At 44.4% G+C, this 19,027-nt stretch overlaps 1 protein-coding gene across 1 annotated transcript in view; it reads left to right on the top strand.

Moving 5' to 3' along the window:
• Window positions 1–15,636: 15,636 nt before the first annotated feature.
• Window positions 15,637–19,027, top strand: part of olfm3a (olfactomedin 3a) — a 29,313-nt gene continuing 25,922 nt past the window's right edge. The window contains exon 1 of the mRNA XM_064949894.1: window positions 15,637–15,886. Coding sequence (XP_064805966.1) covers window positions 15,818–15,886 — 69 coding nt within the window. The 5' untranslated portion in view covers window positions 15,637–15,817. The remainder of the gene's footprint in view (window positions 15,887–19,027) is intronic.

The raw sequence follows: 19,027 nt of genomic DNA, 5'->3' as shown, positions 1-19,027 counted from the left end.
AAACCTACGACGCCCACTACTGTGTGTATGTTTGAGAAGTGCAGAGTGGTTTTACAAGGGTCCCCTGTTGCAAACCCTGGCTGTCTCGGAACGGCTTGTAATTGATTCTATCAATTATTAATTCCATGGAAATCGTGTGTTTAGATGGGAGGGCAATTACCTGCTTTTGTGTGTGTGTGTGTGTGTGTGTGTGTGTGTGTGTGTGTGTGTGTGTGTGTGTGTGTGTGTGTGTGTGTGTGTGTGTGTGTGTGTGTGTGTGTGTGTGTGTGTGTGTGTGTGTGTGTGTGTGTGTGTGTGAGAGAGAGAGAGAGAGAGAGCTAGAGACAAAAAATTAGGTTAACAGAAATTAGCATACCTAGTATTTTGAAGTTATCATAGTCCATAGCTCAGAAAATATAAAGTTGTCCTTACTTGAAAATACCATCATATATGACAGCCAGGACAGGTGTTAAAATGTCTGGTACCATCCACAAGGGGTATAGTACAGTAAAGCACAGTTATATTACAGCACTCACTCCTGCATTCATTGGAGTGTCTCCTGCTTAGCACATGATTGAGTCATACAGGATCTTGGAATCCCCAGGACACACATTAAAGGTGCATGTAGTAATATTGGCATCACCTTCCTTCTTTACTTCTATCTTCTCTTCCTCACCTCAGCGCGGTGCAGGGTAATACGATTAGTTTGTGATGGGCCCATATATCCTAGACGTAGTTATGTCAGAGCAGGCGAATAGGAGGAGTGAAAAATCAATTCTGTGTTTAGTAGACGCGATGTGACTGGAATGCAGCAGTGTTTTTATGTATATGACGTGATTGCAGACTCTGAATCTATCTCTCCCATTCACGTGTGCAGTGTGCAGTGACAGCTACAGTGCTTTCAGAAAGTATTCACACCCCTTGACTTTTTCCACATTTTGTTGTGTTACAAGGTGGGATGAAAATTGATTGCATTGTCATTTTGTCAATGATTTACACAAAATACTCTGTATTGTCAAATTGGAACAGAAATTCTAACATTTATTTTAAAATTATGGAAAAATAAACTTGATTAGATAAGTAATCAACCCCCTATGTCACTGATTACAGCTGTGAATATTTATGGGTAGAGCTTTGCACACCTGGATTCAACAACATTTGCCCAATATTCTTTTAAAAAATCTTCAAGCTCCGTCAAGTTGGTTGTTGATCATTGACAGCCATTTTCAAGTCTTGCCATAGATTTTCAAGCCGATTTCAGTCAAAACTGTAACTTGACCACTCAGGGAACATTCAATGTCACCTTGGTAAGCAACTCCAGTATATATTTGACCTTGTGTTTTAGGTAATTGTACTGCTGAATGGTGAATTTGTCTCCCAGTGTCTGTTGGAAAGCAGACTGAACACAGTTTGCCTGTGCTTAGCTCTATTCTGTTTATTTTTACCCAACAAAAAAAACTCCCTGGTCCTTGCCGATGACAAGCATACCCATAACACGATGCTGCCACCACCTTACTTGAAATTATGAAGAGTGGTACTCAACGATGCGTTGTGTTGGATTTGCCCCAAACATAACGGTATTACTTCGGTGCCTTGTTGCAAACTGTAACGATTGTTACGAGGAGGAGTTGTAGGAAGGATCGGAGGACCAATGCACAGCGTGGTAAGTGTCCATATAGTTTAATAAGAATAATGAACACTGAACAAAACAATAAACGACAACGTGAAAAAACAAAACCGAAACAGTTCCGTGTGGAACAAACACTGACATGGAAAATAATCACCCACCACTCAAAAGTGAAACCAGGCTACCTAAGTATGGTTCTCAATCAGGAACAACGATTGACAGCTGCCTGAACGTAGACAACCCACCCAACTCACGCCCTGACTATACTAAAACAAAGACATCACAAAAGAACTAAGGTCAGAATGTGACAGTACTCCCCCCCCAAAGGTGCGGACCCCGGCCGCAAAACCTGAACCTATAGGGGAGGGTTTGGGTGGGTGTCTGTCCGTGGTGGCGGCTCTGGCGCGGGACGTGGACCCCACTCCTGTAACGGCTTTCTTCTGTTGAAGGAGGAGCGGACCAAAATGCAGCGTGGTAGTTACTCATATTTATTAATGAAAGTAGACTAGACGTGAAATAACTGAACATGAACAAAAACAACAGACGGAAACGTGAACAACTATACAGCCTGTCTGGTGAAACTAAACACAGAGACAGGAACAATCACCCACGAATACACTCAAAGAATATGGCTACCTAAATATGGTTCCCAATCAGAGACAACGATAATCAGCTGACTCTGATTGAGAACCGCCTCAGGCAGCCATAGACTATGCTATACACCCCACACAACCCCAAGACAAAACAAACCACAAATAAACCCATGTCACACCCTGGCCTGACCCAATAATTGAAGATAAACATAATAAATATAGACCAGGGCGTGACAACTCCACCATAGTCTTTCTCCGCCTCTTTAACCGCCTCCGTGGCCTCTTTAGAGCGGCGACCCTCGCCGCCAACCTCGGACTGGGGACCCAAGCCACGGGTCCCGAATGGATGGGAGATTCCGGCAGCACCGGACGGACAGGAGATTCCGGCAGCACCGGACAGGCGGGAGACTCTGGCAGCTCCGGAGTGAAGGGAGATTCCGGCAGCGCCGGCGTGACAGGCGATTCCGGCAGCTCCTGGCTGACGGATGGCTGTGGCAGCTCCTGGCTGACGGGCTGGTCTGGCAGCTCCTGACTGACGGGCGGCTCTGGCAGCTCCTGACTGACGGGCGGCTCTGGCAGCTCAGGACAGACGGGCGGCTCTGGCAGCTCAGGACAGACGGGCGGCTCTGGCAGCTCAGGACAGACGGGCGGCTCTGGCAGCTCAGGACAGATGGGCGGCTCTGGCAGCTCAGGACAGATGGGAGACTCTGGCAGAGCTGGGCAGGAGGAAGACTCTGGCAGCGCTGGGCAGGAGGAAGACTCTGGCAGCGCTGGGCAAGAGGAAGACTCTGGCAGCACTGGACAGGCGGGAGCACCTGTAGGGAGGAGACGGAGAAACAGCCTGGTGCGAGGGGCTGCCATGGGAGGGCTGGTGCGTGGAGGTGGCACCGGATAGACCAGACCGTGAAGGCGCACTGGAGCTCTCGAGCACCGAGCCTGACCAGGGGGTGAGGTGGAATAGCCCGCACTGGGCTGTGCTGGCGAACCGGGGACACCATGCATAGGGCTGGTGCCATGTACCCCGGCCCGAGGAGACGCACTGGAGACCAGATGTGCTGAGCCGGCTTCATGGCACCTGGCTCGATGCCCACTCTAGCCCGGCCGATACGAGGCGCTGCTATGTACCGCACCGGGCTATGACTGCGCACAGGGGACACTGTGCGTCTCACGGCATATTACGGTGCCTGCCCGGTCCCCATCTCTCCACATTAAGCACGGGGAGTTGGCTCAGGTCTCTTACCTGACTTAGGCACACTCCCTGTGTGCCACCCTCCCAATACATTTTTGGGGCTGCCTCTCGTGCTTCCAACCGCGCTGCCTTGCTGCCTCCTCATATCGCCGCCTCTCTGCTTTCGCTGCCTCCAGCTCTGCCTTGGGGCGGCGATATTCCCCAGCCTGTGCCCAGGGTCCTTTGCCGTCCAAAATCTCCTCCCATGTCCAGGAGTCTGGAGATCGCTGCTGCTGCCTGTTACCACGCTGCTTGGTCCGGTTGTGGTGGGTGATTCTGTAACGAAGGATCGGAGGAAACCAGGCTACCTAAGTATGGTTCTCAATCAGGGACAACGATTGACAGCTGCCTCTGATTGAGAACCATACCAGGCCAAACACAGAAATCCCAAAACATAGAAAAAAGGAACATAGACAACCCACCCAACTCACGCGCTGACCATACTAAAACAAAGACATAACAAAAGAACTAAGGTCAGAACGTGACAGAAACAGGATGCATGTTTTGGAATATTTTATTCTGTTCAGGCTTCCTTCTTTTCACTCTGTCATTTAGTTTAGTATTGTGGAGTAACTACAATGTTGTTGATCCATCCTCAGTATTCTCCTATCACAGCCATTAAACTCTGTAACTGTTTCCAAATCACCATTGGCCTCATGGTGAAATATCTGCGGATTCCTTTGTCTCCGGCATCTGAGTTAGGAAGGATGCTTGTATCTTTGAAGTGACTGGGTGTATTGATACACCATCCAAAGTGTAGCTAATAACTGCACCATGCTTAAAGGGATATTCAATGTCTGCTTGTTTTGTTACCCATCAATAGGTACCATTCTTTGTGAACCACTGGAAAACCTCCCTGGTCTTTGTAATTATATCTGTTTTTAAAATTCACTGCTCGTTCGAAGGGACCTTGCAGTACATTGTGTGTGTGGAGTACAGAGATGGGGTGGTCACTTAAAATGAAACGCAACTTAGTATGTGACTTGTTAAGCACATTTCTACTCCTGAACTTATTTAGGCTTGACATCATAAAGGGGTTAAATACTTATTGACTTCAGTGACACAAAATCTGAATTTGATCCGTTTTAAATGATGTCTGTAACACAACAAAATGTGGAACAAGTCAATGGCCCTGAACACTTTCTGAAGGTCCTGTATATAACTATCTGAGATGGAGAATTAGAATGTCTTCACCGAGAGAACCCCTCCCTGGACAGAAGACGGAGCACATCTTGCTCACATTTCCATTTTAATATGGCGACAAATTTTCTTATGAAGGCCAGCGGTGAGTGGGGTCATGGCTACCTGATGCGCACAGTAAACATGTATTATACTTATTATTCTTATATCATTATTTCAATTGTACATTTACATTTTAGTCATTTAGCAGATGCTCTTATCCAGAGAGACTTAGAGTCAGTGGATTCATCTTAAGATAGCTAGGGGGTCAACCACATATCTTAGGCATAGCAAGTACGTTTTCCCTCAATAAAGTAGCTATTAGCAAACTCAGTGCTAGTAGGAATAAAATGTACACATGAAAGAACTGCGAGGCACTGGATGCCTCAGCAGTTAAGATGCACAGGAGGTGGAATCAGTGGAATGGTATCAAATACATCAAACGTATGATTTCCATTCGCTCCGTTTCAGCCAATATTATGAGCCGTCCTCCCTTCAATAGCCTCCACTGTAAAGATGAATTGGCCATTACAGAGTATGTGACCCTAAGACGGCAAAGTTGACATTTTCATGACATGTTTCAGGGATAATTTGAGACTTGTGTGGGTGGGTGACAGAAGTGGATGGTCACTCTCCTGCAGAAAGGGCTTTTTGTGAAGAGAACTGACTTGAGCTTCAACACACGCGCACACACACACATGCACACTAACACACACACATGCACACTAACGCACACACACCCACATGCACACTAACACACACCCGCATGCACACTAACACACACACACATGCACACTAACACACACACACACACACACACACACACACACACACACACACACACACACACACACACACACACACACACACATGCACACTAACACACACACACATACACACTAACACACAAACACATACACACTAACACACACATGTAACACACACATGCACACTAACACACACACAGACACACAGACAGACTCTCTCATGCACTCGCCAAATACACACGCACTCACGCACTGTGCGCACACACGCATACACACACGCACACACACAGACACACACACACCAGAACTTTGTACTAATGAAAAACACCACAGGTGCAGACTCTCTCATGCACTCGCCAAATGCACACGCACTTACTCACGCACTGCGCACACACATACCCACACATACACCAGAACTTTGTACTAATTAGAAACACCACCAGTGTACCTTATCACAGAGAGCTACTATGCATTGTGTTTAGGACATAGAGAGAAGAAGGGAAGGAGGGAGAGACAGTGAGAAAACAAAAGGAGGATGATGAGTCAGTGTCCCTTACTAAGTTGTGGTGAAGGCCAGTCTCAGTGGGGAAGGTACAGCAGTACTGTTTTACATTAGCCTAGATTGGGACTATAGTACTGTTCGGTATTCCGGTGTTGAGAGAGGGTTGGCAGGTGGACAATAGATGTATGCCATATGATAGGGGAGAGCAGGGGCATTTGTATCATGTTTAATCTGTACTCTTATTGCTCAGAGACCACTTGAACTAGGCAAGTCATTTTAATATATAAACTACCATTCAAAAGTTTGGGGTCACTAAGAAATTTCCTTGATTTTGAAAGAAAAGCACTTTTTTATTTGTTCATTAAAATAACATCAGATTGATCTGAAATGCAGTGTAGGCATTGTTAATGTTGTAAATGACTACTGTAGCTGGAAAAGGCTGATTTTTAATGGAATATCTACACAGGCGTACAGAGGCCCATTATCAGCAAACATCACTCCTGTGTTCCAATGGCACGTTGTGTTAGCTAATTAAAGTTTATCATTTTAATAGGCTAATTTATCATTAGAAAACAGTTTTGCAATTATGTTAGCACAGCTGAAAACTGTTGTCATGATTAAAGAAGCAATAAAACTGGCCTTCTTTAGACTAGTTGAGTATCTGGAGCGTCAGCATTTGTGGGTTCAATTACAGGCTCAAAATGGCCAGAAACAAATAACTTTCTTCTGAAACTCGTCAGTCTATTCTTGTTCTGAAAAATTAAGGCTATTCCATTCGAGAAATTGCCAAGAAACTGAAGGTCTCGTACAACGCTGTATACCCGCAAAACACAAACACCAGTCTCAACATTAGCAGTGAAGAGGTGACTCCGGGATGCTGGCCTTTTAGGCAGAGTTGCAAAGAAAAAGCCATATCTTAGACTGGCCAACAAAAGGAAATATTAAGATGGGCAAAAGAACACAGACACTGGACAGAGGAACTCTGCCTGGAAGTCCAGCATCCAGGGGTCACCTCTTCACTGTTGACATTGAGACTGGTGTTTTGCAGGTACTATTTAGTGAAGCTGCCAGTTGAGGACTTGTGAGGCATCTGTTTCTCAAACTAGACACTCTAATGCAGAGGTGGGACCAAGTCATTGTTTTACAAGTCACGAGTAAGTCTCAAGTCTTAGCACTCAAGTCAAGTCCCAAGTCAAGACAGGCAGGTTCGAGTCAAGTCTCAAGTCCTAAACTTTGAGTTTCAAGTCGTATAACAAGTCATAATGTGCTCTTCACCAAACGTAATACCATTTCATATTTTTAACAAGGGTAATAGTTAGTATAATACATTTGCGCTAATCATGAATGCTTTAAAATATATATTTTTTTACTTTCCAAATTAACATTATATTTCCATGGAAATTTATGGGTAGCCATGAGAATGACACCCGCTATGGGACGCAATCGGGCGATGTAGGCTTGACAATCACCCAACCTTCTCTCTCACACACACACTCTGTGTGGTTACAGTAGACTAACATATGTCAGTGGTTTTAGGAACAGCAGTAACATCAGGCAGGATTTAGGCTACCAACTGCCTAGCCAGTTGTAGCTCAATCTTAGGTGCAATGATTACGTTCCCGCACTGACTGACTGTGTGGAGGCTCGTTGACTTAATGTTACGTTAGCCTACATGCTACACAAGCAAAGTTATATATAGCTGTCGGCTATATTGGCCCGGACTTACCGTTCTTTGTGCCGCTTCAAATGTCAAACAAAGTTGGAAGTTGTTGCGCCTCCGTCTGTAATTTTCTTCCCGCATGTTTTGCAAGTTGCAATCCATTTTCTGTTGATACAACTTGGTCTCTATATCCGAAAATAATAATTTGGGGTATCATCTTTCCAAGGGCTCTGACTGAATTCACCCACCAACATTCCTCTGCATTGCCACTCGCAACTTTTTCTCAGCTGGCACAAGTTGATTTGATTGGCTGCTGTCCGATTCAAACTGTAATCCGTTAAATGAAGAGTTGATGCACTGCACACTTTATTTATGAGCATCATTTATCATATTTGGGCTTGGGGAGGGTATCAAGTCAGTTTGAGTCAAAAGGCTCACGTCCAGGTTAAGTCACAAGTCAAAGTGTTAAAGTCAAAGTCGAGTTGCAAGTCATCATATTTGTGACTTGAGTCTGACTTGAGTCCAATTCATGTGACTCAAGTCCACACCTCTGCTCTAATATCCTCTTGCTCAGTTGTGCACTGGGGCCTCCCACTCCTCCTTCTATTCTGGTTAGAGCCAGTTTGCTCTGTTCTGTGACGGAAATAGTACACAGCGTTGTACGATATCTTCAGTTTCTTGGCAATTTCTCGAATGGAATAGCCTTCATTTCTCAGAACAAGAATAGACTGACGAGTTTCAGAAGAAAATTATTTGTTTCTGGCCATTTTGAGCCTGAAATTGAACCCACAAATGCTGGTGCATCAGATACTCAACTAGTCTAAAGAAGGCCAGTTTTATTGCTTCTTTAATCATGACAACAGATTTCAGCTGTGCTAACGTAATTGCAAAAGGGTTTTCTAATGATCAGTCAGCCTTTGAAAATGATAAACTTGGATTATCTAACACAACGCGCCATTGGAACACAGGAGTGACGTTTGCTGCTAATGGGCCTCTGTACGCCTATGTAGATATTCCATTAAAAATCAGCCTTTTCCAGCTACAGTAGTCATTTACAACATTAGCATTGTCTACACTGTATTTCTGATCAATCTGATGTTATTTTAATGGACAAAAAAAAGTGCTTTTCTTTCAACAACAAGGACATTTCTTAGTGACCCCAAACTTTCGAACTGTAGTGTAAGAAACGATCATCTGTCTCCGAATCATTTATATCATATAGGTCTGTTAATGAATTAGCATATTATCATAGGCATATGTAATGATTTTGCAGAAAATATACACATTTTTATGAAAGTATACAATATTTACAGTAACACGTGTTTGTGCACGGCCAATCGGTTTATTTCAAAACACCTTGAATAGTCTGAAGGTGCCCATATTATATATTTTTACAACTTCTATGGCATTCTACACAGGACCCCAATGCAATTTAAAGTTAGTGTTTGTATAATGCATAAAATGTGTATAATTAATGTAAGTCACTTGTTTTCATCATTTGACTGCATGGCTCAGGGTCATTTTAACACTGCGTTACATGTGCCCCCAAATCTAGCAGCCATGACAAAACCCAATTTTCCTAGCAAAATGCAACAATAGTGTCAATCATGCCAATGTTTATCCAACATATACAGTAGTAATGAAAATGATGCTAGTTTGGTTCGATACTGACAACATTCTGCCATGCCCCCGTGGAAGCATGGAACGTGACTCCCTGTCTCTTCCTTCCCTTCACAAAGCAGAAACACAAAGACAAACTCACGCTGTTTGTGTTGGCTTCGGGCTGGCACTCCCCATCTGGCCCAATACGTTTAGCTGTCTGGTGCAGACCTGCCCAGCCACCTGCCCCATTACCAGTACCATACTAACAACATGATTGGGAAAGATAATCATCCTTGGCCTCCTTCTAACATTTTCATCTCCACTCCCTCCCTAGTACAGCGAACGGTTGGTGGAGGCCAAGTATACAACTCTGCCTCGCTGTCTCCATGCCTCTGCTGTCCAGGCTGATAGAGATGGTTACAGTGGGGAAAACTGATTGAAATAACTCAATTACAACCTCATTACTACCATAATGATGTTATTTCAACCAGCTTTGTCTGCTGGATCTCTGCAGGTGGATGGAGGCATTGGGGTCAGCTGAGGTTCCTGGCATGTGGCATGGGGTAAGGTTGGATGATGCCCTCTAGTTTGTCTTGGCAGGGAATCAAACACACACACACACACAGATGTGGGCAAGCATGATGTGAGGTTTAATGATGCCCTCTGGTTTGGCAAGAGATGTGGAGCCTGCCAAGTCTGCTGCCCATTCAGGCAATGTGGCAGCCTCTACCATCTCTACCATCCACACTCCACAACAAATCACCACCCACACTCCACAACAAATCAGATATAAACAGAGACACTGACAACCGACAGTGTCTCGAGACAGTTGAGTGGTCGGGTCAGAAAACCCTGAGGACTGCACAGACAGTCACAGACAAAGAGAGAGAAATGAAGCATTTTTGGAAGATCAAATATTATCGTGATGGAGAGAGTTGAGCAGAGGCGTCCTGTATGCTTCACATCTGTAGAGTGTGATTTGTATTCAGACTACAGACACTCCGGGAAGGCATTACTTAACTTGAGAGAAGTACTAGAGATTGAGAAGACAATCAGGAGTCTACTGAATGAGGTAATTGACCATGTACTTTCTGATTGATCTAGTAGGCTTCTCCATCTTCAAGCAGGACTTGTGTTTAAATGAGAGATGAAGCTGGTGGTCTCTTAAGTACGTCTTTTCTGTCATTGCCTTGTCTTTGGCTCACCTCTATTCTTCCCTCCTGTCTCTCTGCCTCTTGCTTTCTCTGGTTCAGCCATGTCTAACTCTTTCTTCCCGTCTCTCTGCCTCTTGCTTTCTCTGGTTCAGCCATGTCTAACTCTTTCTTCCCGTCTCTCTGCCTCTTGCTTTCTCTGGTTCAGCCATGTCTAACTCTTTCTTCCCGTCTCTCTGCCTCTTGCTTTCTCTGGTTCAGCCATGTCTAACTCTTTCTTCCCGTCTCTCTGCCTCTTGCTTTCTCTGGTTCAGCCATGTCTAACTCTTTCTTCCCGTCTCTCTGCCTCTTGCTTTCTCTCATTCAGCCATGTCTAACTCTTTCTTCCCGTCTCTCTGCCTCTTGCTTTCTCTCATTCAGCCATGTCTAACTCTTTCTTCCCGTCTCTCTGCCTCTTGCTTTCTCTGGTTCAGCCATGTCTAACTCTTTCTTCCCGTCTCTCTGCCTCTTGCTTTCTCTCATTCAGCCATGTCTAACTCTTTCTTCCCGTCTCTCTGCCTCTTGCTTTCTCTCATTCAGCCATGTCTCTCTGACTCTCCTTCTACCCCACGCTATCCCTTCAATGGCTCCCTCTCTGGCCCTCTCCTGCCCTCCCTCTCTCCCCCGCTCCCTTAAACTGACTCCTATGCCTCTGCTTTCAATCTCCCAAGCTTCATTGCCTGAGATTAAAAATGGAAAGAGTTCCTCTGTTTTCATTTCAGGAGAATGACAGTACACAAGCATTGGAAAAGGTAATTCAAACACTTATTCAAACAACCGTAGGAAGCTAGTCCCAATGAAATTAAGTTGTCTTTACCTTTTAATATAGAGTCGATTGTCCGCGTTAATCTAAATGGCATGATTTAAAAAAAAATCCACATCAAAATCCGTCTGTTAAAACCAAGAACTGTATATACAGTGTGTATATATATATATATATATATATATATATATATATATATATATATATATATATATATATATATATGACACCATTCATTCCTATGTTAAGACTCAATGGCGCATTGACTCATCGAGACATTACAAAAGCAGTGTGAGCTACTACAGGAAGTAATGTTGCAGGCTAGCTCAGTGCTGCACCCACTCATTGAGTAACACCAATTGATTTGATTTGATTTGTAGATTTCATGTTTAATTCACGTTAGTTGACAGTTCAACCCAGTGTAAATCACAACTAGACGTTGTCTGTATCCAGTGGGATCCTGTTTCCTGCTGACAATGCCTGCAAGTACCGTGGTCGGCCTTGAACTTCTGTGGCTTCAATGAGAGGGGTTAGTTGTTCTCCCCTGGTTTAAACTATAGAGATCAGTTTTTTTTTTCCTCTGCCGATGTTGGCCCTCCACAGCTGCGGTGGCCTTTCTATGGGCTAATAGAAGTAAGATCTTTTATAAATATATTTTTGGGGGGGATACCTACAGGGCTCGTAAGATTCCAAATGGAGTAGCTAAATGATCCATGGTATGACTATTTTAAAACAATATGTTAGCTTAGTAGAACCCCCACCCAGCCCACTCCAAAGGCTTAGACGCTTAGGCGTTAATGTATCCTGCTGTCCATGATAAAACTCTCAGAGCACAAAGCTGAATGTAATTAGTGGCTGGTTAGATACACATACTCCCACGCTGTAAGATGCAAGTACTGTATGAAAGTACTTTTTGTAGTAAGAAGTGAACAGAGAAAGGACTTCTTTGGCAAAAAGTTCTATGTTCTCCTAATGTGAGCTATCGGACAGAGAGGTGTAATGTTGGGGAGAGGGGAATAGAGAGAGGTCAGATACAGACAAACTGAATTGGGGAAGTGGAGTGAGAAGTTGGACAGAGAGGGGAACAGAGAGAGGTCAGATACAGACAGACTGAATGGGGGAGGGGGAAAGAGAGGGTGGACAGAGAGGGGAACAGAGAGAGGTCAGATACAGACAGATTGAATGGGGGAGGGGGAAAGAGAGGGTGGACAGAGAGGGGAACAAAGAGAGGTCAGATAAAGCCTGAATGGGGGAGGGGGAAAGAGAGGGTGGACAGAGAGGGGAACAAAGAGAGGTCAGATACAGACAGACTGAATGGGGGAGGGGGAGAGAGAGGGTGGACAGAGAGGGGAACAAAGAGAGGTCAGATAAAGCCTGAATGGGGGAGGGGGAAAGAGAGGGTGGACAGAGAGGGGAACAAAGAGAGGTCAGATACAGACAGATTGAATGGGGGACAGGGAGAGAGAGGGTGGACAGAGAGGGGAACAAAGAGAGGTCAGATACAGACAGATTGAATGGGGGAGAGGGAGAGAGAGGGTGGACAGAGAGGGGAACAAAGAGAGGTCAGATAACGCCTGAATGGGGGAGAGGGAGAGAGAGGGTGGACAGAGAGGGGAACAAGTTAATGACCAGGTAGTGTGGTCCCTGAAGAGACAGAAGGAAGGTGAAATTGATGACGTGTGTGTGTGTGTGTGTGTGTGTGTGTGTGTGTGTGTGTGTGTGTGTGTGTGTGTGTGTGTGTGTGTGTGTGTGTGTGTGCGCACACGGGCGTTTTTGCCCCAGCCAGCTGCTTACTGTGCACTAAGACTGATTCCATGGCAGCTGATCCGCCCTCCCCAGACTGCTCATTAGAACTATGCTGAACCCCCCCCCCACCACCACCACCACAACATGCACCTGAGTCACTCCCACTCACTCAAAGTTGAGAAACTGTGTGTGTGTCACTTTGAACCAAGGTTCCTTCTACAATAACTGACCGTGACTGACTGATGTAAACTAGGGAATGGAGAGAGAGAGGGAGGAAGGGAGAGAGAGAGAGAGAGAGAGCGAGAGAGAGAGAGAGAGAGAGAGAGAGAGAGAGAGAGAGAGAGAGAGAGAGAGAGAGAGAGAGAGAGAGAGAGAGAGAGAGAGGGAGAGAGAGAGAGGGAGTGAGTGAGTGAGTGAGTGAGTGAGTGAGTGAGTGAGTGAGTGAGGGAGGGAGGGAGGGAGTGAGTGAGTGAGTGAGTGAGGGAGGGAGGGAGGGAGGGAGGGAGGGAGGGAGGGAGGGAGGGGAGGGAGGGAGGGAGGGAGGGAGGGAGGGAGGGAGGGAGGGAGGCCGATAATACTGCTTTAGCAAAGCCAATACTGTCAGATAAATAGGCAGTAATGGACCTGTGAATTATTCAATAGGTATGTGTATGGGTAAATGGCATTTCATCTACAACAACACGGAAGGGAAGGCTCATATAACACATTTATCTCTGAATATGTAGATTGCCCACATTTTCTCAACGCCTCCTCAATATAATTATTTAGTTTGAATCCATTCTCATATTGCCTTCTGAACCAGAGATCATAATTAATGGACTCATGTCAATGTATTCATTGTAAGTGAGGATGGAAAGGGCATCGCTAAAATACTGATAATAATCAGGAAAAACACAGTAACTATTCAAATTTGTGTTCGATCAATGACGTTTTTCAGTTACGGTTCTAATAGTTATTAAACAGGGGAAAAGAAGTTGGGCCGTCAGTTCTGCCAGTAGTAGTGAGCTGGGTGCCTGGTTGTTGGTGGTTCATGGTTGTTCATATCGCCTTTTCTTTTGAAGCATCACCAAGGACAGCAGCTGCCAAGTGTCAATACAATAACAATGCAGAAAAATACTCAAGGAGGCCATTCACATTAGGACACATTCTCTATTATAATGTGTAAAAAGGATACATCTGTTGGTGAACATGAGTCTCTCTCCTGTGTGAGAGGCGGACAGAAGCAGAGCGACGCGGAGAGAGAGAAAAGGGGGAAAGAAGATGGACATTTAGAGTAGGGGAGATAAAGAGAACGTGAGAGCAAGGGACAAAGGGAGAGATGGAGTGAGAGAGCTGAGAAGAAAGAAATCACGATCTCCCTATATCATATCCATCTGCATATGCAATATAAAAAGATGATTGTATCCTCCTCTCCTCCGATGCAGGCTATACAATGCATAGTCTCTCAGTCTGCTACAGAGCAGGAACCCTTTCATCAAGCCAGCTCAGTACGATGTCTCTCTCCTCCAAGCACCACATCTTTTCCAGCTGTAACTGTGGTGGTCGCCACTGGCAATCGAGCTCACTGGCATCTCCCGATCAGCCCTCCCTCTCCCTCTCCTGATGCGCGGCACGCGCCGGCCACATCTCACCTCTCTACCACTGCTCTGACGAATAGATTGAGAAATATCACAGGGAGAGGGAAGAAGGTAACTGTCTGATGTGTGATATTTCTTCTGCTGCTGCTGTTGTAAACAAACCCCATTTGGGCTTCAACTTCAAACATCAATGATTCAAGAACACATAATAACGCTTCATCTGTTACACATTTCACCTGCCACACTAAATGTGGCTGTTGAAGAAGGGAACTGGCTGGAATTCAGACCAATATCAGTTTGCTTTCGTAGTAGTACTGTAAATGGAGGTACATGTAGTTTGGTATGTGTATGCCTGATTGCACAGTCAATTGATGCACTGCACATTTCCATCTGAAGGTGTGTAAGGGGTGCGTAATCGGTGGCAGGGAAGTCAGATGCAGGAGAGCAGATCTTGGTAATAACCGGAGCAGTTTAATAGAAAAATCCACAGCATAAAAATAGCAACACATTTGGGTACAAAAACCCGTCGCGCACCAATCAACACGTGCACAAGCACTTACAATAAACCATACAACACAAAGACATGGGGGGGACAGAGGGTTAAATACACAACAAATGATTGAGGGAATTGAAACCAGGTGTGAGGAAAAACAAGACAAAACACATGGAAAATGAAAAGGGGATCGATGATGGCTAGAAGTCCGGCGACGCCGACGGCCGAGTGCCACCCGAACAAGGAGAGGACCCGACTTTGGCGGAAGTCGTGACAAGGTGGTGCATTCTTAAAATTGGAACATTTGTAATGTATCACTTCATGCTTCAAATGATCTATTCATTTCAATATGATTTATATCATCCTATCTAGTTTGTTATGCACCTGTAATCATTAACAGTCAACGCACATATTGTTTTGCTACAAGTGGTGTCATGTTTTGGTAGTGAAAACTCCAACACATACTAGCCTATCACAGAGGAAGGTGTGTGTTTTGTAACTGTTGCCTGTTCTTAGCTTTTGCCTATTCTCCGGGCACTGTGTGGGGAGTGGCAGGTCTTGGCACTGATCAACATCAATAAAAATGTCTTCCCAACACCCAGGACACACACCAAATGATGTCATATCCGTTGTGCGACTCCCCTGCAGCCTCGTACGTCTGTCTCGTCCCGTGGCATAAACTTTTCTCTGTGGTGTCACTGGCGTGTGTTGATCAGACCGGCGCGTTGGCTCTGCTTCACACAAGAGTCCTCGGGCGTTGGGAATGAACGCGGATCTATCCGTCTTGTTCCATTGGAGCGCTCTGAACGGCGGTGGGCACAGCCAATACAGGCAGCGACGCGGACGCATTCCTGCAACGAGGGCTGTGGGTGAATAAAGCGAGAAAAGTGTAACTGTTCCCGATAGACAGAATGCGTGCTCTATTTAGTGTCCTATACCCGGTGATTTCAATCACGGTCTTCGGATTATATCCGTCAATGGTGAGTTTCCCTCATTATTTTTCTGAATGTCATGCGGTCTTTGCATGTTTCAGTGTCTGTGTTTCAGGATCTGCTGTCTTGTTCACACCTGTATTAACAAAGCATTGTGTAATTGAAGTAAAGAAAATACATCAAAACGGTTCCAAATTATTTGGTGTCCTCAATGATTCATTCTGCGTTTCATGGCATTCCATTTGTTTTGGCTTTGCCTGCAATAACTGGGAGAAACAGTGTTTGAAAATATTCCAAATTCACAATATGAGTCAGTCGAGAAAATCTTTGTTTTAGAGTGATTGAGAATGGTGGACTAACTCGCATTTGAGTCTCCTGAATGTTTGGTGAAAACAGTAGGCTCAAGCAGTGCCTCCCTTTATGATGTTATGAATCTGAGCGCACCGGAGACAAACTTTACAGTGATCAAAAAAGCTTACTGCGGTATTTAAATACATCTCAAGAATTGAGGCATATGTGCATTATGTATGCTACATCTAAACCAATCAACGGCCACAGTTTATGTATCTAGCTTTCCGTGGATTCCACACTAGGCTGCTGTATTGTCATCCCTTTCCCAGAGCATTTTGTTTGTAAACAAATACTTGCTTTGATAGTGAATCTGTGTAGTCTGTGGAAGCAGTTTTCTTGTTTTATGTCGCATCTAAACCTTCACACAGCATTCCCAATGGGACGTATTCAATTCTTGGATTTGTGGTAAAAGAGTGACAGTTTGTTTGATCCCCTTCATGGATCATCTCTGTTAAAACTTGGGGCGAATAAGAAACGCGCTTGAACTATCGGGCACATGTTTGCCTGATGCTGCCTGTATGATGATGATAGGTGTGGAACGGTGTGGAGCTGTCCACTACTTCGTGGTGCTGAAACCATTCCCTCAACAATAGGGTGCGCGGGCGGTGAGTTCTATATCATGTCGATTCCTGATCTCATTGAAAAATATCAATATTTTCTGCGTCTCTAGAGCACCAATTTTAATTTTCAACTGAGACACGTCTATGTATTACTCCATACATACATGTATGTTCCCATTAAACTAGCATTTTATTCATAGCCTAATACACGTTACAGTTAACTTTTGGATTGATTAATTAAGGTACTGTATAAGCCTTACTCAAACAAACGTTTTCTGAAATATGCACCATGGGCCACGTTTTAATATGCCACATAATATGGGCCTGTATATTAGCAAAAAAAAAAACATGTCACAATTTACAGCAGGCCTAGTTGAATCATTTGATCGCAATTTTGTGACAGTCAGACCATTCTTAACCAAACCTCTAGCATCATTAAATAACCGTGGGTAATTTGATGATCTTCACCATCAGATGGCACCCCGCAGTGTGCCTAAGTAGATCCCGACACCCACAGAGAATGAAATATAGGCTTAAATATATTCATTCCCCTGTGATTGTGCGCCAGGCAACTAATTGTAATGTCGCTGATAAGGGTTGACAGATTCATGATTAAAACGATGCTGGGGAATTTGTGTTTTGATTGCAAATGATATTACCCACCTGGAGGACATATCGATAGCGGGTGATGGGACTTGATTAAAGATTGAAGGGGGCTAATATGCACGCGGGATGCACGCACTTGCATAAACACACACACACACACACACACACACACACACACACACACATGCACACGCACACGCACACGTACACGCACACGCACACACACAGCTGTCAGTGTCTCTCCATATGTCTCTGTTTTCAAATGTTAATTGACTTATTAGCTTCACAATGTATTGAGACTAGAATATAGCTTATTTAGGTATAAGGCTGAATGAGATACATGTCTCGCTTGATACATTAAATCTGTAGATAGGATCAGATGATTGTGTTTTGTCCCTTGAATGTATTTATTAGATATGACATTGGGTTCCTTCATTATACCACAATGTGAGAACATTATTTCATGTGGAAATTGAATGTGCAACTAAGAAGGGACAGAGACTTTCCAACAGATGGTGATATTTTCCACCAAAAAAAATGATTATCTTCTGTTCCCTCATAGACATGAAATATTCATTGTACAGTTCAGTAGGTTTGGCTTGGCAAAGACTTTCATTCAAGCTGAATATGAGATGAGGACGCAGTCGAACAGAGAGGACAGGATACACACACCTTAGGGATGAAAACCCTTGACATGCATCCCTCTCACTCTCTTTCTCATGTCTCTCTCTGTCTCTCTGTATGTCTTTCTGTCGGTCTGTTTCTGCTCTGTCTCTCTTGTGCCCCCACTCCTATCTCTCTGTGAGTCAGCACCACAGCTCTCCATTTTCTTCTGAATTAAAGATGACACGCCTAACGATGTGACAACAAAAACAAAACAAACCCACAGCAACACAGCGACAACAGTGTAAACACAACCATTAGTTATAATATATGTCAGTTTTCTCTGGGTCCTTGTCTTCAAAGCTCAGGGATATTGGATCGGAAATAAAGAAAATAGTGCATTATTTTGTTACACTGGGGATGGTATGCACTTAGCGTTGTTTACTCTTTATCCATTTCTTAGCCCTCTCTATATTCGAGTTCTAACAAGATGAGAGTGACAAGCTAGTTGGGATTTTACCCAACATCTTTCGCTGTGATGCTTTTTGACAATGTGACAACTGGCCCTAATCACTGCTGTCTTTGTAGTGTGTGATGATGTGTGTGGGGTTGTTGTTGAAAATAAAAATCAAGCAATGCAGGGGATCAGAGAAAGACATGTAGTATCCCCTCAGTGTCTCCCACTATAGCCATCCCTATTACTATCCATACTACGCGCACAATTAAATAGATAAACACTCCAGTCCATTGACAAATATGTGAAAATGATCCAATTCAAGGAAGTGGTATCACCCTCTAAATTAAAAATGTCACTTCATTCGACATAACACTTTCTTTAGATTGCAGCTTTACCTCCATCTGTGTGATTACGACTCTCCGGACAATTCCAGACAAAATCAGTCATCACATTATTACTGACACAGGCAGTATGTTTAGACCACCACCGACATAGCTATCTTATGTCTCTCTTCTTCCACACCCCCACTGTCAGACTATCACAGGCGTAGCTATCCCTCTCTTCTCTCCTCCGTCCCTCCTTCCCTTATTAATTACAGTAATTGTGGCCCTG

This window comes from Oncorhynchus masou, chromosome 30 (genome assembly GCF_036934945.1).
Source record: "Oncorhynchus masou masou isolate Uvic2021 chromosome 30, UVic_Omas_1.1, whole genome shotgun sequence".
Lineage (NCBI taxonomy): Eukaryota > Metazoa > Chordata > Actinopteri > Salmoniformes > Salmonidae > Oncorhynchus > Oncorhynchus masou.
This window is presented reverse-complemented; position numbering and strand designations above follow the sequence as displayed.